This window comes from Macaca thibetana, chromosome 11, assembly GCF_024542745.1.
Source record: "Macaca thibetana thibetana isolate TM-01 chromosome 11, ASM2454274v1, whole genome shotgun sequence".
Classification (NCBI taxonomy): Eukaryota; Metazoa; Chordata; class Mammalia; order Primates; family Cercopithecidae; genus Macaca; species Macaca thibetana.
In genome coordinates this window covers 18,827,897-18,846,410 of record NC_065588.1, presented here as the reverse complement: position 1 = coordinate 18,846,410, position 18,514 = coordinate 18,827,897, and the positions used below count along the sequence as shown (strand labels likewise).

Below are 18,514 nucleotides of genomic sequence, written 5' to 3'. Positions count from 1 at the left end.
TTGCAGAAGTTTCCAGGAGACTTTAAGGATGAGAATGATAGGTAGGGGTTTGAGGGGGTGACTGTGTGTCCAAAGCTTCCAGCTCCCTCATCCTCACTTAGCCTAAAATCAGTCTCTTTCTTTCTCTCTCTCGCTGTGTGAGACAGAATATGTACATTCTGAACATACATACATATATATATATATATTCAATGTAAGATTTCACTTGAGTAAAAGATATGTTGCTATGAGACAATTGAATGTTATTACTCTCTAGAGACATAGCAATTCTTTCTTTCCTACCTCATGAGGTTTCTAGTAGGGAACAAATAAAATATAAATATATAAAGCCTAAAGGAACTTAGCAACATTGTTGAATGTGAGTGAAGACTGGGACCTTGCTTTTCTTCTACTGGTGTGCCATTTAATCATTTGTCTAGGTGATAATTCACACATTTTAAAAAACATTGTGCCAAGTCTTTGTGGGGCTGGGACAACACAACAGATGATGACTTAACATATTAGTTAGCTAGGACTGCTGTCACAAAGCATCATGCACCAAGTGGCTTAAACAACAATATTTTTCCCCCACAGCTTTGGAGGCTGTAAGTCCAAGATCAATGGTTGGCTCCTTTTGAGGGCTGTGAGGGAGAATCTCTGCCATGTCTCTTTCCCAGTTCGCGGTGGTTTTCTGGTAGTCTTTAGCATTCCTTGACTTGTAGATGCATCACTCTAATCTCCACCTTCATGTTTATGTGACATTTTCCTTCTGTGCAGATCTGTGACCACATTTCTCCCTTTCATAAGTGTATCAGTCATATACTTATATGTGACCGGTGAATTAGGGGACCACCTTACTCCATATGACCTCATCTTAACTAATTACATCTTTAGTAACCTTTTTTTCTTTTTCCCAAATAAGTTCACATTCTGAGGTACCTGGGGTTAGGACTTCAACATATCACTTTTGGGGACTACATGATTTAGTCCATAATACTCACATATCATCTGCCTAAATTTAAAAGTTACACATAAAACTAACAAACTAACAAAGAAAATATGTTTTATTCTCCTCCAATAATAAATATACTTTTTTAAAACACCTGGAGGGATGAGCTTTTTGGGATCCCTTAGATATTTTTTTGAGATACCTTAGAGATCCCTGCTGAGTTATGATGGAATGAAAAGAGCTGGTCCTTATCCTCTACCTCCTTCATGTCCTGCTATTTATTCCTGCCCCTGGCTATGTCCTGCTCTGTGGTCATCTCAAGCACATGTCTGTGAACAATCAACTGGCACATTCCAGTGACATTCATATACCCTGCAAGGAGCCTTGCCTTGGTTATCCTTGGAGCCCAGGCATTGCTCCCATTGGTGGTGAGTCTGACTTCAGATGAATGGATCTAGAGAAAAGGCCTTCAAAGGTTGTTCAGGCAGAAAGTTCCAGGGTCCTTAGGTACCTAGACTGTGGTCTAGAATGAGGGCTTTGGGTGTTGCTGATTCACAACTAGAGAAGGCAAGGTTCTTTATGGTGAGGACATCACGGAAAGAACTTCTCTTGCCTGGATCTAAGTCTATACTGTCAGTGAACTAAACTTCTTGATAGTCTTATGGCTAATTGCCTAGTGAAGGGAGACAAAGCATAAATGATAAGCAAAATACATAAGTAAATTATATAAAATGTTCAAAGGTGGTAAGTGCATAAGATACAAGTGGTGCAGAGCAGGAAAGATCTGGTGTGTTTCCAGGGACAGGACAGCTTGCAACATCTCACATAGGGTGTTCAAGGTAGACCCAGCAGAGATGGAGACATCTGAGCAGGATTTCAGAGAGGTAAGGGAACTAGGGAAATGGATACAGGGCACAAAGGCACATTTTGGGAAGAAGGAGTTGGCCGATCAAAGATCCCAGGGATGAAGTGTGCCTGGAGTGTCCAGGAGACAGAAAGGAGGCCAGTGTTGATTGAATGTTATAAGCATAGGAGGATATAATAAGAGTTAAAATCAGAGAGATGAGGATGGGAGGTCAGATCACACAGGGCCTTTTAGGTTTCTTTTAAAGGCTTGGGCTTTTACTCTGAGATTAGAAGCCCCTGCAGAGTTTTGAACCGAAGAATGATCTAACCATTCCCATTGCTGTGTTGAGAATAGACTATAAGGGGCAGAGTAAGCATAGAAAGGAGGAAACTGTTTAGAAGGCAATTATATAATCCAGGCCAAGGATGAGAGCAGTAAGTTGGACCAGAGTATTTTCTGGTGGAGAGTGATAAGTGTTGGTGATTGGATTTGGGAAATATTCTGAAGGTGGAGCCAACAGGACTTCCTGATGGACTGGAATATACATACACACACACACACACACACACACACACACACACACACACACAAGCATACATATATTTATATTCCAGTTATGTAAATATCATGTATTTCATGTATTTCAAATGAGCCCGTATCAGGTCTCATATCAGGCACTCACATTTTTCAGTTAATAAATGTATGGACTTTTATGTTTATATGGTTATGTAAATGAACATACAAAATAGTTTAATTTTTTTCATACACAGGAAAACATTTAATTAGCAAGGGTTTACATTTTTTCAGTAATTTGAAGGGCAAGGATTAAAAAAAATTCCAAGTAATTCTCTTAAACAATGTGTGTGTATACACACACACACACACACATAGAGAGAGAGAGAAATTTGGGTTAGCTTCAAGTTTTTTGCTCTTAACAACTGAACGATGGGTTTGACATCAACTAGGAGGGGAAAGGATGTGGATAAAACAGGTCTAGTGGAAAAGAACTCTAATATTTTCCCTGATCCCTGTGTACTTTTGGAGATACTGAGTTTGGGATATTTATTAGCAATTCAAGGGGGATATTAAGTTGGTAATTTGTTACTCATCTCTGGAATCTGGGAGGTATTCTGGGTTGGAGTTATAAAACTGGGAATCCTCATCAGTGTTCAGATGATATTTAAAGCCTTGAGAGTAGACGAGATCATTAAAGGAGTTAAGCTTGATGGGAAAGGGGAGCAAGTGGTGAGCCCTGGGAAACTCCAGCACTGGAAGTGGCGGAGAGGAGCATGCTCCCACACAGAAGACTAAGAAGGAGAGACAAAAAGGAAATGAAGCTAAACTAAACTGTAACTAAAAGGAAGCACAAGAGGATGGAGGGTATTGGAAGTCAAATGAAGAAAATATATCCAGGAAGATAGACTTACTCATTGTATCCAATACTGTTGACAAGTAAATTAGAATTGTTCTGAAAAATAACCTTTGGATTTAGCTAACTGGAGGTCAGTAGTGATCTTGACTAAAGTAGTTTCATTGAAATGGTGGGAGCAAATACCTGCTTGTAATGGCTCTAAGAGAAAATTGGAGGCAAGAAACCAGAGGCAGTAAAGACAACCATTTTGAAGAGTTTTGCTGCAAAGAGGAGCAGGGCAATGGGTCAGCATTTGGCAGGGAAGTAGGGTAACGAGAAAGTTTTAATTTTATGATGGAAGACATAACATCATGGTTGCATGCTGTCCAGAATTATCCAGTAGACAGTACAGAAATGATGCTTTGAGTAGAAGAGGGTTTCAGTAGCAATGTTTTGGAGTAGGTCAGAGGAGATGGGATCAAATGTACACGTTGGGAGACTGGTTTGGGATAGGAGCATGGGTAACTCTTCTCTGGTGATAAGCATAAAAGCGGAACATGGAATTTGCTTACCTGGGTAGATGCAGTCGTGAAAGTCTGTGGCAGTTTCTTTTGACTGATTCTAATTTTTAAGTGATGTAGGAAACAATGCCATCAGCCGAGAGTGAGGATTAGGGGAGGAGATGCTGAGGTTTCAGCAGAGAGAAGGGTGTATAATGGTCCAGCAGAAAGGGAGAGTAATGGACTAAGAACACACAGAATTAAGGGCTCATTTGACTTGCGTGATCATGCATTTCAAATGAGCCCATATTAGCTCACATCACACACTCAAATAATTTTCAATGAATACATTTACATGCTCATATGATATATAGGAGGTGATGGGAAAAAGCTTAGTTTTTTTTTCATTCATACACAGGAAAACATTGAATAAGCAGGGATTTAAATTTTTTCAGTAATTTGAATGGCAAGATTAAAATTTTTTTTTTCATTGTTTTAAAGAATGTGGCGGCCGGGCGCGATGGCTCAAGCCTGTAATCCCAGAACTTTGGGAGGCCGAGACGGGCGGATCATGAGGTCAGGAGATCGAGACCATCCTGGCTAACACGGTGAAACCCCGTCTCTACTAAAAAATACAAAAAAAAAAAAAAACAACAAAAAAAACAAAAAAACTAGCCGGGCGAGGTGGCGGGCGCCTGTGGTCCCAGCTACTCGGGAGGCTGAGGCAGGAGAATGGCGTGAACCCGGGAGGCGGAGCTTGCAGTGAGCTGAGATCCGGCCACTGCGCTCCAGCCTGGGCTACAGAGAGAGACTCTGTCTCAAAAAAACAAAAAAACAAAACAAACAAACAAACAAAAAGAATGTGGCATAGTGCATTAAATTTTACCCACTGTGCTGGTGGAAATCTGTGGGATAGTTTGCCATGGTAATGGTGACTATGAAAGTAGGTTCAGAAGTAAGGAAAATAATGTGCATAGATAAGAAATTTGATCAGAAGGGAGAGTTTCAGAGTTTCAGATCTTGGAGTTGAGGCATAACCAAGTTTAAATCATGCCTCTGGGTGGGAGAAATCCAGTGACAATGAATTGATTGGTGGTGAAGAGGGTGAAAAACTACAAAGAAGTTTTTGCCAACAGTTGAATTTAAGGATTTCGGGATTTATGTTTTGGTTTTCTGACAGAAAATAATACAGCATTCTGCTGAAATATACCAATTCCCTCAATAAGTAAGATTATGAGTAGGTCTATAGGTATATATAATTTAAATTTTAAAAATAGATTACAGGTATACCTAGATCTTGAATTAATTGATGAGGTTTATTTATATGATTGTATTTCTTATAAAATACATTAGAAATACTGCTTTTAACTGTAGGCACACAATTAAAACAAATGTAAACCTATGTTTAATTTAAAATATATTAAAATCATTTAATAAAGGTCTTTTATTATTTTACACATCAAATTTCATGCAATCAGTACTCCACTGAAGGAGAAAAGATTATGGAAAAAGCAATGAAAGCACAGGTAGAAAATAAACAACACAAAAAACTAATTCTGATTTTTTTGGTGTCCTTAATACCCTGTGCTATCTTTGACAACAAAGATGCCTTACTTACGAGATTCAGAGGCCCAGAAGTGGAAAAAAATACCAGTAGTTAATGAATAATGCATATGTTCATAGCAATGGTCAAATTATACTGTTTCCTAATGGGTACCATTTTTCTTCATCGAGTGGGACACTACAGAGTTGGATGTTAATTGCTCCCACAAACACAGTTTTACTCTTCACAATAAGCATTAAGACATGTCCTTGGAGCTCTGTGACTTCATCATATACTACCTAAAAAGAGAGAAAATATTGAAGATATAATTCAGAAATGCTTAAATACATCTCTTTTTTGAGTATTGCTTTTAATAAAAAAAAAATTAGCTGCTAATATCTTGTACCCTGGCATAGATAGGTTAATGTCAGACTCTTTTATTTCTAACTTTTATTCTGAAAAGCTAAAGGTTCTGCTAACATAACAGAGTTTAATGACAGGCTATTTTTGTAAGAATCCTAGAATTTACTGATTCTACTAAGAATTGCCCACTCTATATTTAGAAAGATGGCAAATTACTCTCTAGGAAGAAATTTAAATATTCTTTACCTTCTATATCCTGTAAATGTACAGCTATTATGTATTCATAAAAATAAAAAAAGAACATCATTCTTCTGTGTTGAAGGTTACTGAGGAAAAACAGACCAATTTTTTTTTTCAATTTTAGATTCAGGGGAATAGACGTGCAGGTTTGTACCAGGGGTATACTGCGTGATGCTGTGGTTTGGGCTTCTAATGATCACATTACCCAAGTAGTGAACATAGCCCCTAATAGGTAGTTTTTCCACCCTTGGTCTCCTTCTTCCTTCTTCCCTCTTTTGGAATCCCCAGTCTTTATGCTTCCCATCTTTGTGACCATAAAACAGACCAATTTCTATGATTTCCCTTTGCTACTTAAATGCAGCACAATGATATTTTCTTGTACATGTGCAGAAGTAATACTATGGTTATTTATTCAAAATTGCTAATTTTTAAATTATGAAAATACATGTTCATTAAATAAAATCTGTATGAAACAAACAAACAAAAAATACCAAAAAGGAAGAAAATATTGGAATTTTCACCATTGGGAGATAATTACAGTTAACATTTTGATGTTCTTTTTGTTTTCTATATATAATCACTGATTCAGAATCTGACTTGTAATTATGCTTTATATACAGTTTCATGTCTTGTTCTTTTTTTGTGACTTTTTTTTTTCAGAAGGGATCTGTTCAGCTGTCCTTTCATAACGTGCAGGAAGTGAGTTACAGGTCCATCGGCAACCCGCAGTGGTAAAGCAACGTAAAGGTATATTACTGCAAAGAAATTAGTTATTTATCATGAAAGGAGGAGAGAGCTGAGTGGAAATCTGGCATGGTTACCAGGGAAATGTCTTAGAACACATTTAGAAAAGGAATTTCATATACTGCTGCAAACTTGCTTGCTTTTTACAGGCAAGTCACAAGATAGAAACTTTCTCAATATATGCCAACAAGAAGCAGAGGAGACGACTTCAGAGGGCAGCCCTCTGAGTTCACTGGGCGGCCTCCCCTGTGGGCACGGATTCAGTTTCCAGTACTTTGCACAGCATAGGCCTACCTTTCATTACATTATCAGTGAAATTCAGTTCCAGATCAATCTGCTAGTGGCTCTGAATAATGATTCACTTAACAAGTAAATAAGTTCAATCAAAGGGCATGAGATACAATCTGATATGCGAATGCGGTCTACCCTGATCCATGTGTGTGCTCTTGGCTACCTCTACTCTCATTCCATACAGGAGATTACGGTTTAGTTTTCTAGTGTTGCTCATTCACATTATTCCATTTCACCTATTGAGTTTTCCTGGGATAATAAAGGATTTTAAGAGTTGCCTTAAAAAAATCTCAGAACCCTACCACTGTAATTCATGTTTTTTAACAACTGGACACCCAATGCTGCCTGGAAATCTTTCCAGGACTTCCGAGTAAACTCCTTTTCCTTTTCTCTAAGTGGCTATTTTGAACTGTCTGAACTATTCTCCATTTTTCTTCCTGCATCATGTTCAGCTGATGAACTCCTCTTTTTTTTTTTTTTTTTTTTTTTTTTTTTGAGACGGAGTCTTGCTGTGCCCCAGGCTGGAGTGCAGTGGCGCTCGATCTCGGCTCACTGCAAGCTCCACCCCGCCGGTTTCACGCCATTCTCCTGCCTCAGCCTCCCAAGTAGCTGGGACTACAGGCGCCCGCCACCTCACCCGGCTAATTTTCTTGTATTTTTAGTAGAGACGGGGTTTCACCGGGTTAGCCAGGATGGTCTCGATCTCCTGACCTCGTGATCCGCCCATCTCGGCCTCCCAAAGTGCTGGGATTACAGGCTTGAGCCACCGCGCCCGGCCACTCCTCTCTTACTTTACAGAGAAGACAGAGAAAGGAACCCTCAAAGTGTGACTGTATATGATGCAGAAAAATGGGGACGTCTGGCTAAGGACTCTGTGAATTGTATGAATAAGTCATAAATTGTAAGTTTTTAAAAAACATATCAATAATTTATATTTTCATGAATCTGTTGTCAACTGTGTGTTTTCTCATTTGCATAATGATGATAATAATCCTTACCTTTTAGCATTATAGGGAGGAAGAAATGAGATAATGAATATAAGGCCTGCTACAAAGCCTGGAACATATTAGACACCAGTAAATTATAGCTGAAAAAGATCCATCAAATACACAAAAAGGAACAGTTGTTTCTTAATATTTTGCATCAATTGACTGGAGAAAACCCTTCCAGACAGAATTGAGTCTCCCAGGTATTTAGCAAGCTAAAAGCTTCAAGAAGTGACTTTAGGAATTAATTGCTTTCCTGGTTAAAATACAAACATTTGAACTTCCAAAGTTTTTATTACTTAATATATTTTTTCCCTTGGTTTTATTAAGAAAAGTTACTTTCTTAAAAGTGACTGAAGTTTTATAAACATGTAATCATTACACATTATAGTTGATAAATATTTATTCTAATTGCTTTGGCGCATCCATAATGTTGTTAAATAGTAAGTACTCTTTTTAACTGAGCAAAGAATAATTAGTGGCTAATGTTAGCAAAGTACAGAGATGATTATATTCTTTGAGACCTTTTGTCAAAGGATTTAATATATATTCTGCATACTCAGAACCAAAAAAAAAAAATGGTTCTGGTACATACTCAGAACCAAAAATAAATAGCTCTTTTAATTTCTCTTTCTAATAATTTTTACCTATAGGCATGAGCTAAGTCTTTACTACCTTCTGACAAATAACTAAATGTGTGGGTTTGGAATTATTACGTCTAATAGAAAACACTTAAGGTAATTCATATCTATTAACATATACGGAACATTCCAAGAATGTACTGAACATTAGTTGACACAAGGGTCTAGTAAATAATTCTAACGTGTATTTTCATGATTGAAATGAGAGAACAATAAGATAGGAATTGAAGTGTCTCTAGTGCTTGTGGGAAGTGGTAGAGGAGGCAGGATAATGAAAGAAAGAGTTCAAAAGTGAGAACAGGAGTACTCCGTGGGTGGAGACAGGTAGGAATAACACAGCATAGTGTAGTGCGGTAACCATGAGCTTTGGAATCAGGCAGTTCTGGGCTTAATATATAGTTGTGTGACTTCTGGGTCACATTGTCTTCACCTACAAATACAATTTTCATCACGTTGAAGTTGCAATAAGATGATAACACAGATAATAACTATAGCTTACTGAGTGTGCCATATACTGGGCATTGTGCTAAGTAATCACTGTATATTCTGCAGGATATTTTAAGGCATGTAAAATGCATAGAACGTTCCTGTTCTGTTCTTTCTAATTTTCCCTTTATACCTTACAACAGAATAATATATAAGAAAAGATTGCAATATACAAAATATATTGATTATAAGCATGTAATTTTGTCATAGGGTAGAAATTCTGTATTTCTAATGAATTGTGAGAAAAATGATGGTTTTTAATAAGATGGCAAAAGTAATGGCGTGGAAAGAGGCTTTGGAGCCCGGAATCTCAGCTCTGCTTCTTCAAGCTGTATGGCAGTTCCCTGAGCACTCACACCCCCAGCCCCAGCCCCATCTTGAGACCAGCCGTGCCTATCACTGGGATTTGTAAATGACCGGGGTTTTCAGGGAGACTGCTGATGAAGCCTAATGGGGCTCACTCTGCAAAGGGTCAAATAGACAAGCTTGGCCCTGCATCAAAGCCTCAGTATGTGAAGGGTGGAGACTCTGTCACTTGTCTGTGTCCCCGACCCAGCCTTTCTCATCTCTGGATATTAAAGAGAAAGGAGGATAGGAATAAAAATAAAAAGAACTATTTTCACAAAAGGCTTTGTAAGACATTGGTATGCAATGTAATATCTTCTTTGTACTCCTCTAAGAGATTTATATAAAGAGGAGAGTGAGGTCATCCTCTCCCACTTCACAGAACAGTACACGGCTTTTACAGTTTGAGAAATCCCAGCTGTGGTGAGTGGTTGATGCAGCAGTACTCGGCGAGGCGACGGAAGCGGAGGAAAAGTTTAAAACAAGGTAGATGCCCTGTGATAACTCACTGGGCTCTCTAGTCAGCACTGGGTTTATTGAAAGACATCTACTAAGGTGTTCTTGAGGTTGCACACAAGAGACTGAGGAATTTGACACAAAGATGGGGTCCTACATCACTACTGAGGGCAAGAGAAAGTAAAATCAGAGTTAAAATCTAGTGTGCTTCTTTGCATTTCTTAGAAATATTCTTGTTGTGTTGATACAGACACAGACTGAAGAAAATTAAATTAGCCATTGTGGCCTTTTTTTCCTTTTGGCTCTTGGAATTCAACCAGCTTCGTTGCTAGAATTGTTTATATGATGTAGAAACCTCTTACTGTCCTAATGCCTACACTACTAAAATCGTCACTTATGCACACACTACTTCAAATTTCTGCTTGATTGGACTATGTTCTGATTAGAATTGGCTATGCATGGGCCATGGTTTTTGAAGCAATTTAAAATGTGTCCAAAGTATAAAGTGTCTATTCATGCGACAAGTATAGATCAATTGAGAAAGATTTGTAGTGATTTTTAATCAGTGGGGTATGGATGTGTGAGGACCTAGATTATTGCAAGCCCTCAGAAAAGTTATATGCACACCAAGAATTATAAAGTAATCTTCCAAGAATATATATTTACTACTGTTTTCTTATAATACGTAAAGCTTGAAATAAAACACAAGTTTATTTAAATTATTCTGAATTGTTAATGGTTTCTTGTTATTACATGTTTTCTTATACTGAAAATGCTCACGCCTCGCACAGGTTCTGAGAAATTTCTTGATAGTGAGGCATGGAGACTTGTACTCAAAAAGTATGAAGAGAAACAGTGATATATTGTTGGGAGGTGTACACTTCTCACTGTTGACATCATGACAAATAATAGTGTGAAAATATTTTTCCTTACTAGTTTAGAGAATCTCTTTCTATAGATGCAGTATATACATGTATTTGCATTTTACACATACACACACACACAAAAAGTGTCACATATAAAACTACCCCGAATATTTATTACACATCTTTTTAGAGGTAACTAAGTGTTAAAAATATTAAAAGGATAAGACATTTACCCCGCCCTGGAGAAGTTTATGATATACTAGAAGAAAAACTGTGTAGGACTGAAGAAAGGATTATAAATGTGGTGTGAATCCACGAGGTGACAGTGTTCACAGAGTTCACATCTGAGGTCAGTCTCAAAGCAGGCAGAGAAGGGCAGAGAGAGGTGAATGGTGGCATGAGTTCTATCACAAAATCCTAACGTCCATTCAGGGAATGACAAGCTGTATGGTGTGATAGAAAATATGGCTAAGTATGGGGCAACGAAAAGAGTATAAGAACACAAATATTCCCCACTGATTTTTGACAAAGGTACAAAAGAAATTCAGTGGAGGAAAAATTGCCTTTTCAACAAATAGTGCTGGAATAATTGGTATCCACAGTGGGCAAATAAAGAGCCTTGACTTAAACATCACATTTTATTAAAAATTTAACTCAAAATGGATAATGTACTTAAACGTAAAATGTAAAGCTATACAATTTTTGGAAAAAAATGTAAGAGAAAATCTTTGAGACTCAGTGCTAGGCAAAGAGTTTCTTAGTTTTGACACCAAAGGTACCATCTATAAAAGAAAGAATGAATGCAGGAAAACCTGATCTAAAAGTGCCTATGAGACATTCAGATGGAGCTCTCCAGTAATCAGGTAGAAGTGCAAGAGAGGCTGGGCGTGGTAGCTCACGCCTGTAATCCCAGCATTTTGGGAGGCTGAGGCGGGCGGATCACCTGAGGTCAGGAGTTTGAGACCAGCCTGACCAACATGGCAAAACCCCGTCTCTGCTAAAAATACAAAAATTAGCCAGATGTGGTGGTGGGAGCTTGTAATCCCAGCTACTTGGGTGGCGGAAACAGGAGAATTGCTTGAACCTGGGAAGTGGAGGTTGTGGTGAGCTGAGATTGCACCACTACACTCCAGCCTGCTTGACACAGAGTGAGGGGCTCCATCTCAAAAAAAAAAAAAAAGCTTGAGACAGAAACCAGGGTTTTAGGAGTCAATTCAGATGCAACCTACCTATAGGTGATAGATAAAACTTTGTGGATCCATAAGATAATTGTGGGAGTATGTACAGGAAGAGGAGATGAGGGTGGATCATGTGACTTCAGCAAACAATAATATTTTAAGAGAAAGAATAACAATGAAGGAAAATGAGAAAGTAGTTAGTGAAAACGGAAGAGAATTAAGAAAAGGTACAACTCAAAAAGCGAAAGGGAGATTTCAGGAATGGGGGTGTGGACAGTAGTGCTGCTGTATAACTGATCCAGGCACGAGAGCCTGAGGGCTCTTTGGATTTGGCAGTTAGTACTTTATTCAAGGGGCATCAATAGACTCCTATCAATAACGGTCAGAATCCACACTGCAAAGCATTCAAGGGTGAAAGGGAGAGATGAAGGGAAAGCAGGTCATGTAGGTTAATTTTGGAAAAGTTTGGAGGTGATAGGGAGGGAAAGAAAATTTGCTTAGCAAGCCGGAGTTGGGGAGTTTTTTGTTTTTGTTTTTTAGTATTTCTGAGTGCAGGATCCTGTGGATGAGACAGCCATAAGAAAAGGAACACAAATAAGGAGCTGAGCAAGGTGCAGAGGAGATGGGAAAGGATGGAATCAAGAGAATAAATGTAGAGGCTTGCCTTAGAAAGAAGTTAGGGAGTTGAATGTTCAAATTGCACATTACAAATAAATTAGAGAGCTATTTATAATATACATTAACTTCCATTTGTATTTTGTATTTATTTTTTAGTTTTTCAAAAGGGATTTTATGAGATTTACTGTTATACCCAAGGTAGTATATGATAAAATTATTAGGTAAGGAAAATCAGGTAAAGGAGAATAAGGTTAGAGAAAATAAGATGAAGTCAGGAATAATGTTAGTATGCAAAACAAGTCTTGGGCTCTTGCTGGAGGTTAGCCACAACTTGCAAATTGGTTTATAAGAGCTTTGAAAGCAGTATCTGTATTTTCCAGTGCCCATAGCATCTAGAAGAGTGATAAGCATACTGCGACTATTTCGGAAAATATCTTTCCTTCATGAAATAATGCTGCCAATTACTGCAAATTTTCCATATTTGGTTGTTAAACTGAAAAAAGGTAAGAAAAATACAAAATGACTGGACAAAAGATGACTCATACTTACAATTTCATTGTAAGTGGGGTCTGTACATTTTGGAACAGATTTTGTTTTCCTCCTACGAACTTCACTGGGATATGGTAAAAGATAAAATTCAACATGTGCACTGGGTGCAGAGCCATCTGGGAGATGCTGCAAAGGAAAACGGTTATAAATATTAATGCATGTTGCTATCAAAGAAAACAAATACAGAGCTACTAAATATCCAGACCAAAGGCAGGATCAGGATTTATTACAGTCATTTTGTTGATCTGAAAATAAGAGAAAATCAAAAAGAAATTCATCAATGCTCAAAGATAATTCTAAACTACAGTTTAAAAGAGTAAAGCTGGCCATCTTAAGTGTTGTGTCAGACAACTATATTTAAAGTCCAGTACATATAATTTACTTTAATTTTTTGCTGTAAAATCTAAATTTTCATTTTGACAGATATGGTAAAGAGATAAATATTAGCCACAAGCAGAGACAAAAATATAAGTGCCTCAGGATGCTGTACACCACTTTTGAAAATTAAAAATTCAAGTTTGACATATAAAATGAGATGTAACATTTAATAATATGTATATGTATATTATGCAATATCACATTTTAAAATAAAATATAGTTAAAATATTAATTAGAGCTATAACTTTAATAAACTGACAAGATTTAAAAATGATAATAATTTTATGATCTAAATTACACTAAATTATGTTGGATAATCTCTTTTAAATTGTGGTCTATGGTGCTCCAAAAGTTGCCTAAGAAGTTGTCTGAATAGCATGGCTGAATGGGTGGATCTCCGGACCTCCACTCCCCAGTTCTTCCTTAAACTCTCTCCTCCTCAGCTACTCATCCTGGCTTCAGAACTTGTTTCCACCTTTTCCATCTTGCCTTCAAATCTGTTATGGATATGTTAATTTCGAAATAGATCATTTGAAGAACGACTCCCCTGTTTCAAAAATCTGGAAACCATCATACTTGAAAAAAATGGATTTTACCTTTGTGATCTTGACCAACTGTAGAGTAAATGGTACTAAAACTCTGAATGTCTAGTTTTATAAAATAAGAAATATTTGTATAATTTATATTTAAAGTAGATGATTTAAAAATAAAACTTGAGGGATTAAGTGCTTGTTTTGTTTACTAATTCTATTAAATCTAATTTTAAAGAAATATATTTTAATGTTCTGAAATACAGAGATGTTCACATGTGAAAAGCCAGTGCACCCCCACACTCAGCTCCATTAGCTTTAATTTCACATCTTTCTTCAGAACTCACAAAAGCATATAGTAAAGCAAGAAAATATGATATATATTATTACAGGACTAAATTTTATTCAGTTCTAAATGACACATTAAAAATTATATCATTGGGAGTTTGGGTTTTTATTATAGTTATTAACAAATAAGATAAAATATATCTGGATACACTCATTTGTCAATGTTAAGAATGAGGACTGGTACTTTAGTGGAGCTCAAGGTATACCTCTGCCATTTGATATCCTTCCCCAGGAGGGGAAGCACTGAAATCTATCAATGGTATAATGAAATCTTCAGTGACACAGAAAGAAGTTGCTATTAATATTTGGGAGTAGATTTTTTTTTTGGTGAGAAGAATGAAGTGGTAAAAGTGTTTCTGCTCTGTTTAACTCTCTGTCTTATCTGTCTTGGAATTTGAGGATATCCTGCCTATAATCCCTAGATACTGCAATTTAGTGGGTAAAACGTGTTTCTGGAAATGGATTTTCTGATTGCAAATCTGGGCCCCCAAATTTGCCAGCTATGTGGCTTTAGGCAGGTGTGATGGTTAGTTTTGTGTGTCAATATGGCTGGGTCATGGGATGCCCAGGTATCTGGTTAAACATTATTTCTAGGTTTGTCTGTAAGGGTGTTATGTGGCTCAAGCACTGCATAAATGACCTAAAACTTCTATGTGTGCCCTGAAGGAGACCCTTATCTCCTGTACTGTAGGGCTGAGATTGCTTAACACCAAATGCAGAATCTCAGCTTGACACTGGTTTAATTACAATGCAAGTTGAACTCCAAGCTTCAGGAAGTGTCTCCTGTTAAAGTGTTACTGTTTAACAGTAACTGTTAAAGTGAAGCATTGATGAGATTCTGTAAGTTGGGATGGCGGTTGTGTAGAAAGTCGCTGATCAAATTTGGGACATGGAGCTCCTAAATTCTGATGAATCTTCTTTTCTAGTGGAAGTGGCCTCCTTATCCCCAGTGGTATCTCCTTCTCTACTTCATCTCCACCCTCGGGGAGGATCAGCTCTGCACTGTCTAAGCAACTAGAGATAGTCTCCTCTGAGGCAGCTGCTATGCAAGACAATTTTAATTCTCCTGAGAAACCCTTTACCTCTACCCCATCTCTCATCTCTCTCTGCTCCTAGCCCCATAACCAAACTCAAATCTCAGCTGGCCCCTAAAGTTGAGGTTCAAAGTATGACCCAGGACGATGTGTGCTACACTCCAAAAGAATTACTAGAGTTTTTTAATTCATACAGACAGAAATCTGGGTAACAGGTGTAGGAATGGATACTAAGAGTGTGAAACGATGGTAAAAAGAACATAAAGTTGTATTAAGTTAAATTTTTTTGTTGTTCCGGGCTCACTAAGCAGAGATTCTTCATTTAATGTTGAAGCTTGGGGAATCAGAAAAGGTTCTAACAGTGTGTTGGGTTGGCTGACACATGGACCAAAAGGTGGACAGGCTGGACCTGCCTTGATTTAATGTAGTGGAAAGGATTAAAAGCATAGGGAGAGTGGATCCATCATATAAAACCTACTCACCCACACTGAGAGTAATCAGAAGACACAATTTTCAACAACACTGTGAGAAATAAATTTGTGAGGGGAGGCCCAGCATCCTTGAAAAGCTCTGTGATCACTCTTCTCTGTAGGCCAAGCCTCATAGTAGGAACTGCAGTCATCGAATTGGGAAACTTAAATGCAAAGCGGGTAATTAAACCCCAGTGTGGCAGGGGCCAAGCTGCCTTGCTAAACTGCTAAGGTCAGGGTGAGTGTGGTTACCATAGCGGACTGCAGGGTCAAAGCAGCTATTAGAACAGTCTGATTCCTGTAGACCCATGACGTAGGCTAGCTTTAATGTGTTCCTTGAAGTGAAATCCATAGGAAGACTACAAATTCTTATTTGATTTTTTTGTAAGAAAAAAAAATCTAGGTCAAGTGAATAAAATCTTATCTGAATCATAAAAACAGAGAGTTGTGGCCTCTCAATTCCTAGACTTGAGTCAGCTTACAGATCCAGAAACCCTTGAATGAAGGACACACTGGGTCCCCTTGAGAAAGGACTCTTGGATACTATCCAAAATGTATACTGTTAGTCTTTATCCAAAGGGACATATGGGTTTTTCCAGGATAACTGTGCACTAGGGGAAAGGATATAATCAGATCTTTTGGGAACTACTGGACACTGGCTCTGAACTGACACTGAATTCAAGAGACTCAAAATGTCACTGTGGACCACCAGTTAGAGTAGGGGGCTTATAGAGGTCAGGTGATCAATAGAATTTTAGCTCATGTCTGTCTCACAGTGGGCCCTGTGGGTTCTCAAACCCATCCTATGGTTACTTCTTCAATTCTGAAAGGCATAATTGGAATAAACATAGCAGCTAGCAGAGTCCTCACATTGGTTTCCTGACCTGTGAAGTGAGGGCTATTATGGTGAAAAAGGTGAAGTGGGAGTCACTAGTGTTGCCTCTATGTAGGAAAATAATAAACCAAAGCCATGTCACTGGGGGGATTTCAGAGATTAGTACAACTATCAAGGACTTGAACGACACAGGGGTTAGGGGTGAATCCCACCACATCCCCACTCAATTTGCCTACTTGGCTATACGGATGAATCTTGGAGAATGAGAGTGGATTATCATCAGCTTAATCAAGTGATAACTCCAATTGCAGCTGCTATACTAGATGTGGTTTCACTGCTTACACAAATTAAGACATCTCCTGATACCTGGTATGCAGCTATTGACCTGGCAAACGCTATTTGTATCAATACCTGTTAACAAAGACAACGAGGGGTGCAGTGACTCACGCCTGTAATCCCAGCACTTTGGGAGGCCCAGGTGGGGGGGATCACCTGAGGTCAGGAGTTCGAGACCAGCCTGACTAACATGGAGAAACCCCATCTCTACCAAAAATAAAACATTAGCTGGATGTGGTGGCACATGCCTGTAATCCCAGCTGCTTGGGGGCTGAGACAGGAGAGTCACTTGAACCCAGGAGGCAGAGGTTGTGGTGAGCCGAGATGTGCCATTGCACTCCAGCCTGGGCAACAAGAGCAAAATTCCATCTCCAAAACAAAACAAAACAAACAAAAACAAAGACCACCAGAAGCAGTTTGCTTTCAGCTGACAAGACCAGCAAGTCACCTTCACTGTCCTACATCAGAGGGACATCAAATCTCCAGCTCTATGTCATAATTCAGTTCACATGATAACACACTGGTCCATTACATTGATGACATTACGCTAACTATAGACTTATTTGTGAGACTTTTGCATGTCAGAGGGTGGAAAGTAAAGCTGACTAAACTTCAGAGGACTTCTATCTCAGGGAAATTTTTAGCGGTCCAGTGGTGTGGAGCATGTTGATATATCCCTTTTAAGATAAAGGATAAGTTGTTGCAGCTGGCTTCTCCTACAACCAAGAAAGAGGCACAATGCCTAGTGGGCCTATGGGATTTTGGAGACAACATACTCCTCATTTGGGTGTGTTAACCTGGTCCGTTTGCTGAGTGACTGGAAAAGCTACTTGTTTTGAGTGGGACTCAGAAGAAAAAGTTCTGCAACAAGTCCAAGCTGCTGTGCAAGCTGCTTTGCCACATGATCCAGTAGATCTAATGCTGTTTAAAGTGTCAGTGGCAGAAAAGATGATGTTTGACGCCTTTGGCAAGTCCTTATGGTGAATTTCACCACAGGCCCTTAAGATTTTGGAGCAAAGACCTGCCATCTTACGCAGATAACCTGTCTCCTTTTGAGTAATAGCTCTTGACCTGCTACTAGGCCTTAGTGGTGACTGAATGCTCAACCGTGGGCCACCATGTCGCCAGGTGCCCTGAGTTGCCCATCACAAATTGGATGTCATCTCACTCATGAAGCCATAAAGCTGGGTGTGCATCACAATACTCCATCATCAAATGAAATTGGTATATGCATAATCAGGCCTGAACTGGCCTTGATGGCGTGGCACAATAAGTTACATGAAGAAGTTGCCTAAGTACCCACGGTTTCCATTGCTGCTGCACTGACATCTTTCTTCCAGCCTGCACCCATGGCCTCATGAAGAGTTCCCTGTGGTCAGTTGACAGGAAGAGAAAGAAAGATGAGGCCTGGTTTACAGATAGTTCTGCATGATATACAGGCACCTTCTGAAAGTGGACAGTTTTAACACTACAGCTCCTTTCTAGGACATCCCTAAAGGACAGTGGTGAAGGAAAATCCTCCCAGTGGGCAGAATTTCAAGCAGTGCACCTGCTTGTTCACTTTGCTTGGAAGGAGAAATGGCCAGTTATGTAATTATGTAGTGATCCATGGATTACAGCCAGTGGTCTGGCTGGGTGATCAGGGACTTAG

The 18,514-nt window shown here is 38.7% G+C and overlaps 1 protein-coding gene across 4 annotated transcripts in view; it reads right to left on the bottom strand.

Annotated features, from left to right (window-relative positions):
- Positions 1-5,054: 5,054 nt before the first annotated feature.
- PIK3C2G (phosphatidylinositol-4-phosphate 3-kinase catalytic subunit type 2 gamma) overlaps positions 5,055-18,514 on the bottom strand; it is a 424,274-nt gene continuing 410,814 nt past the window's right edge. For all 4 annotated transcript variants that reach the window (XM_050750052.1, XM_050750054.1, XM_050750055.1 and 1 more), the window contains 2 exons: positions 12,933-13,058; positions 5,055-5,468 (listed from right to left, as the gene is read on the bottom strand). In XM_050750052.1, the coding sequence (XP_050606009.1) occupies positions 5,316-5,468; positions 12,933-13,058 (279 nt within the window). In that variant the 3' untranslated portion in view covers positions 5,055-5,315. The remainder of the gene's footprint in view (positions 5,469-12,932; positions 13,059-18,514) is intronic.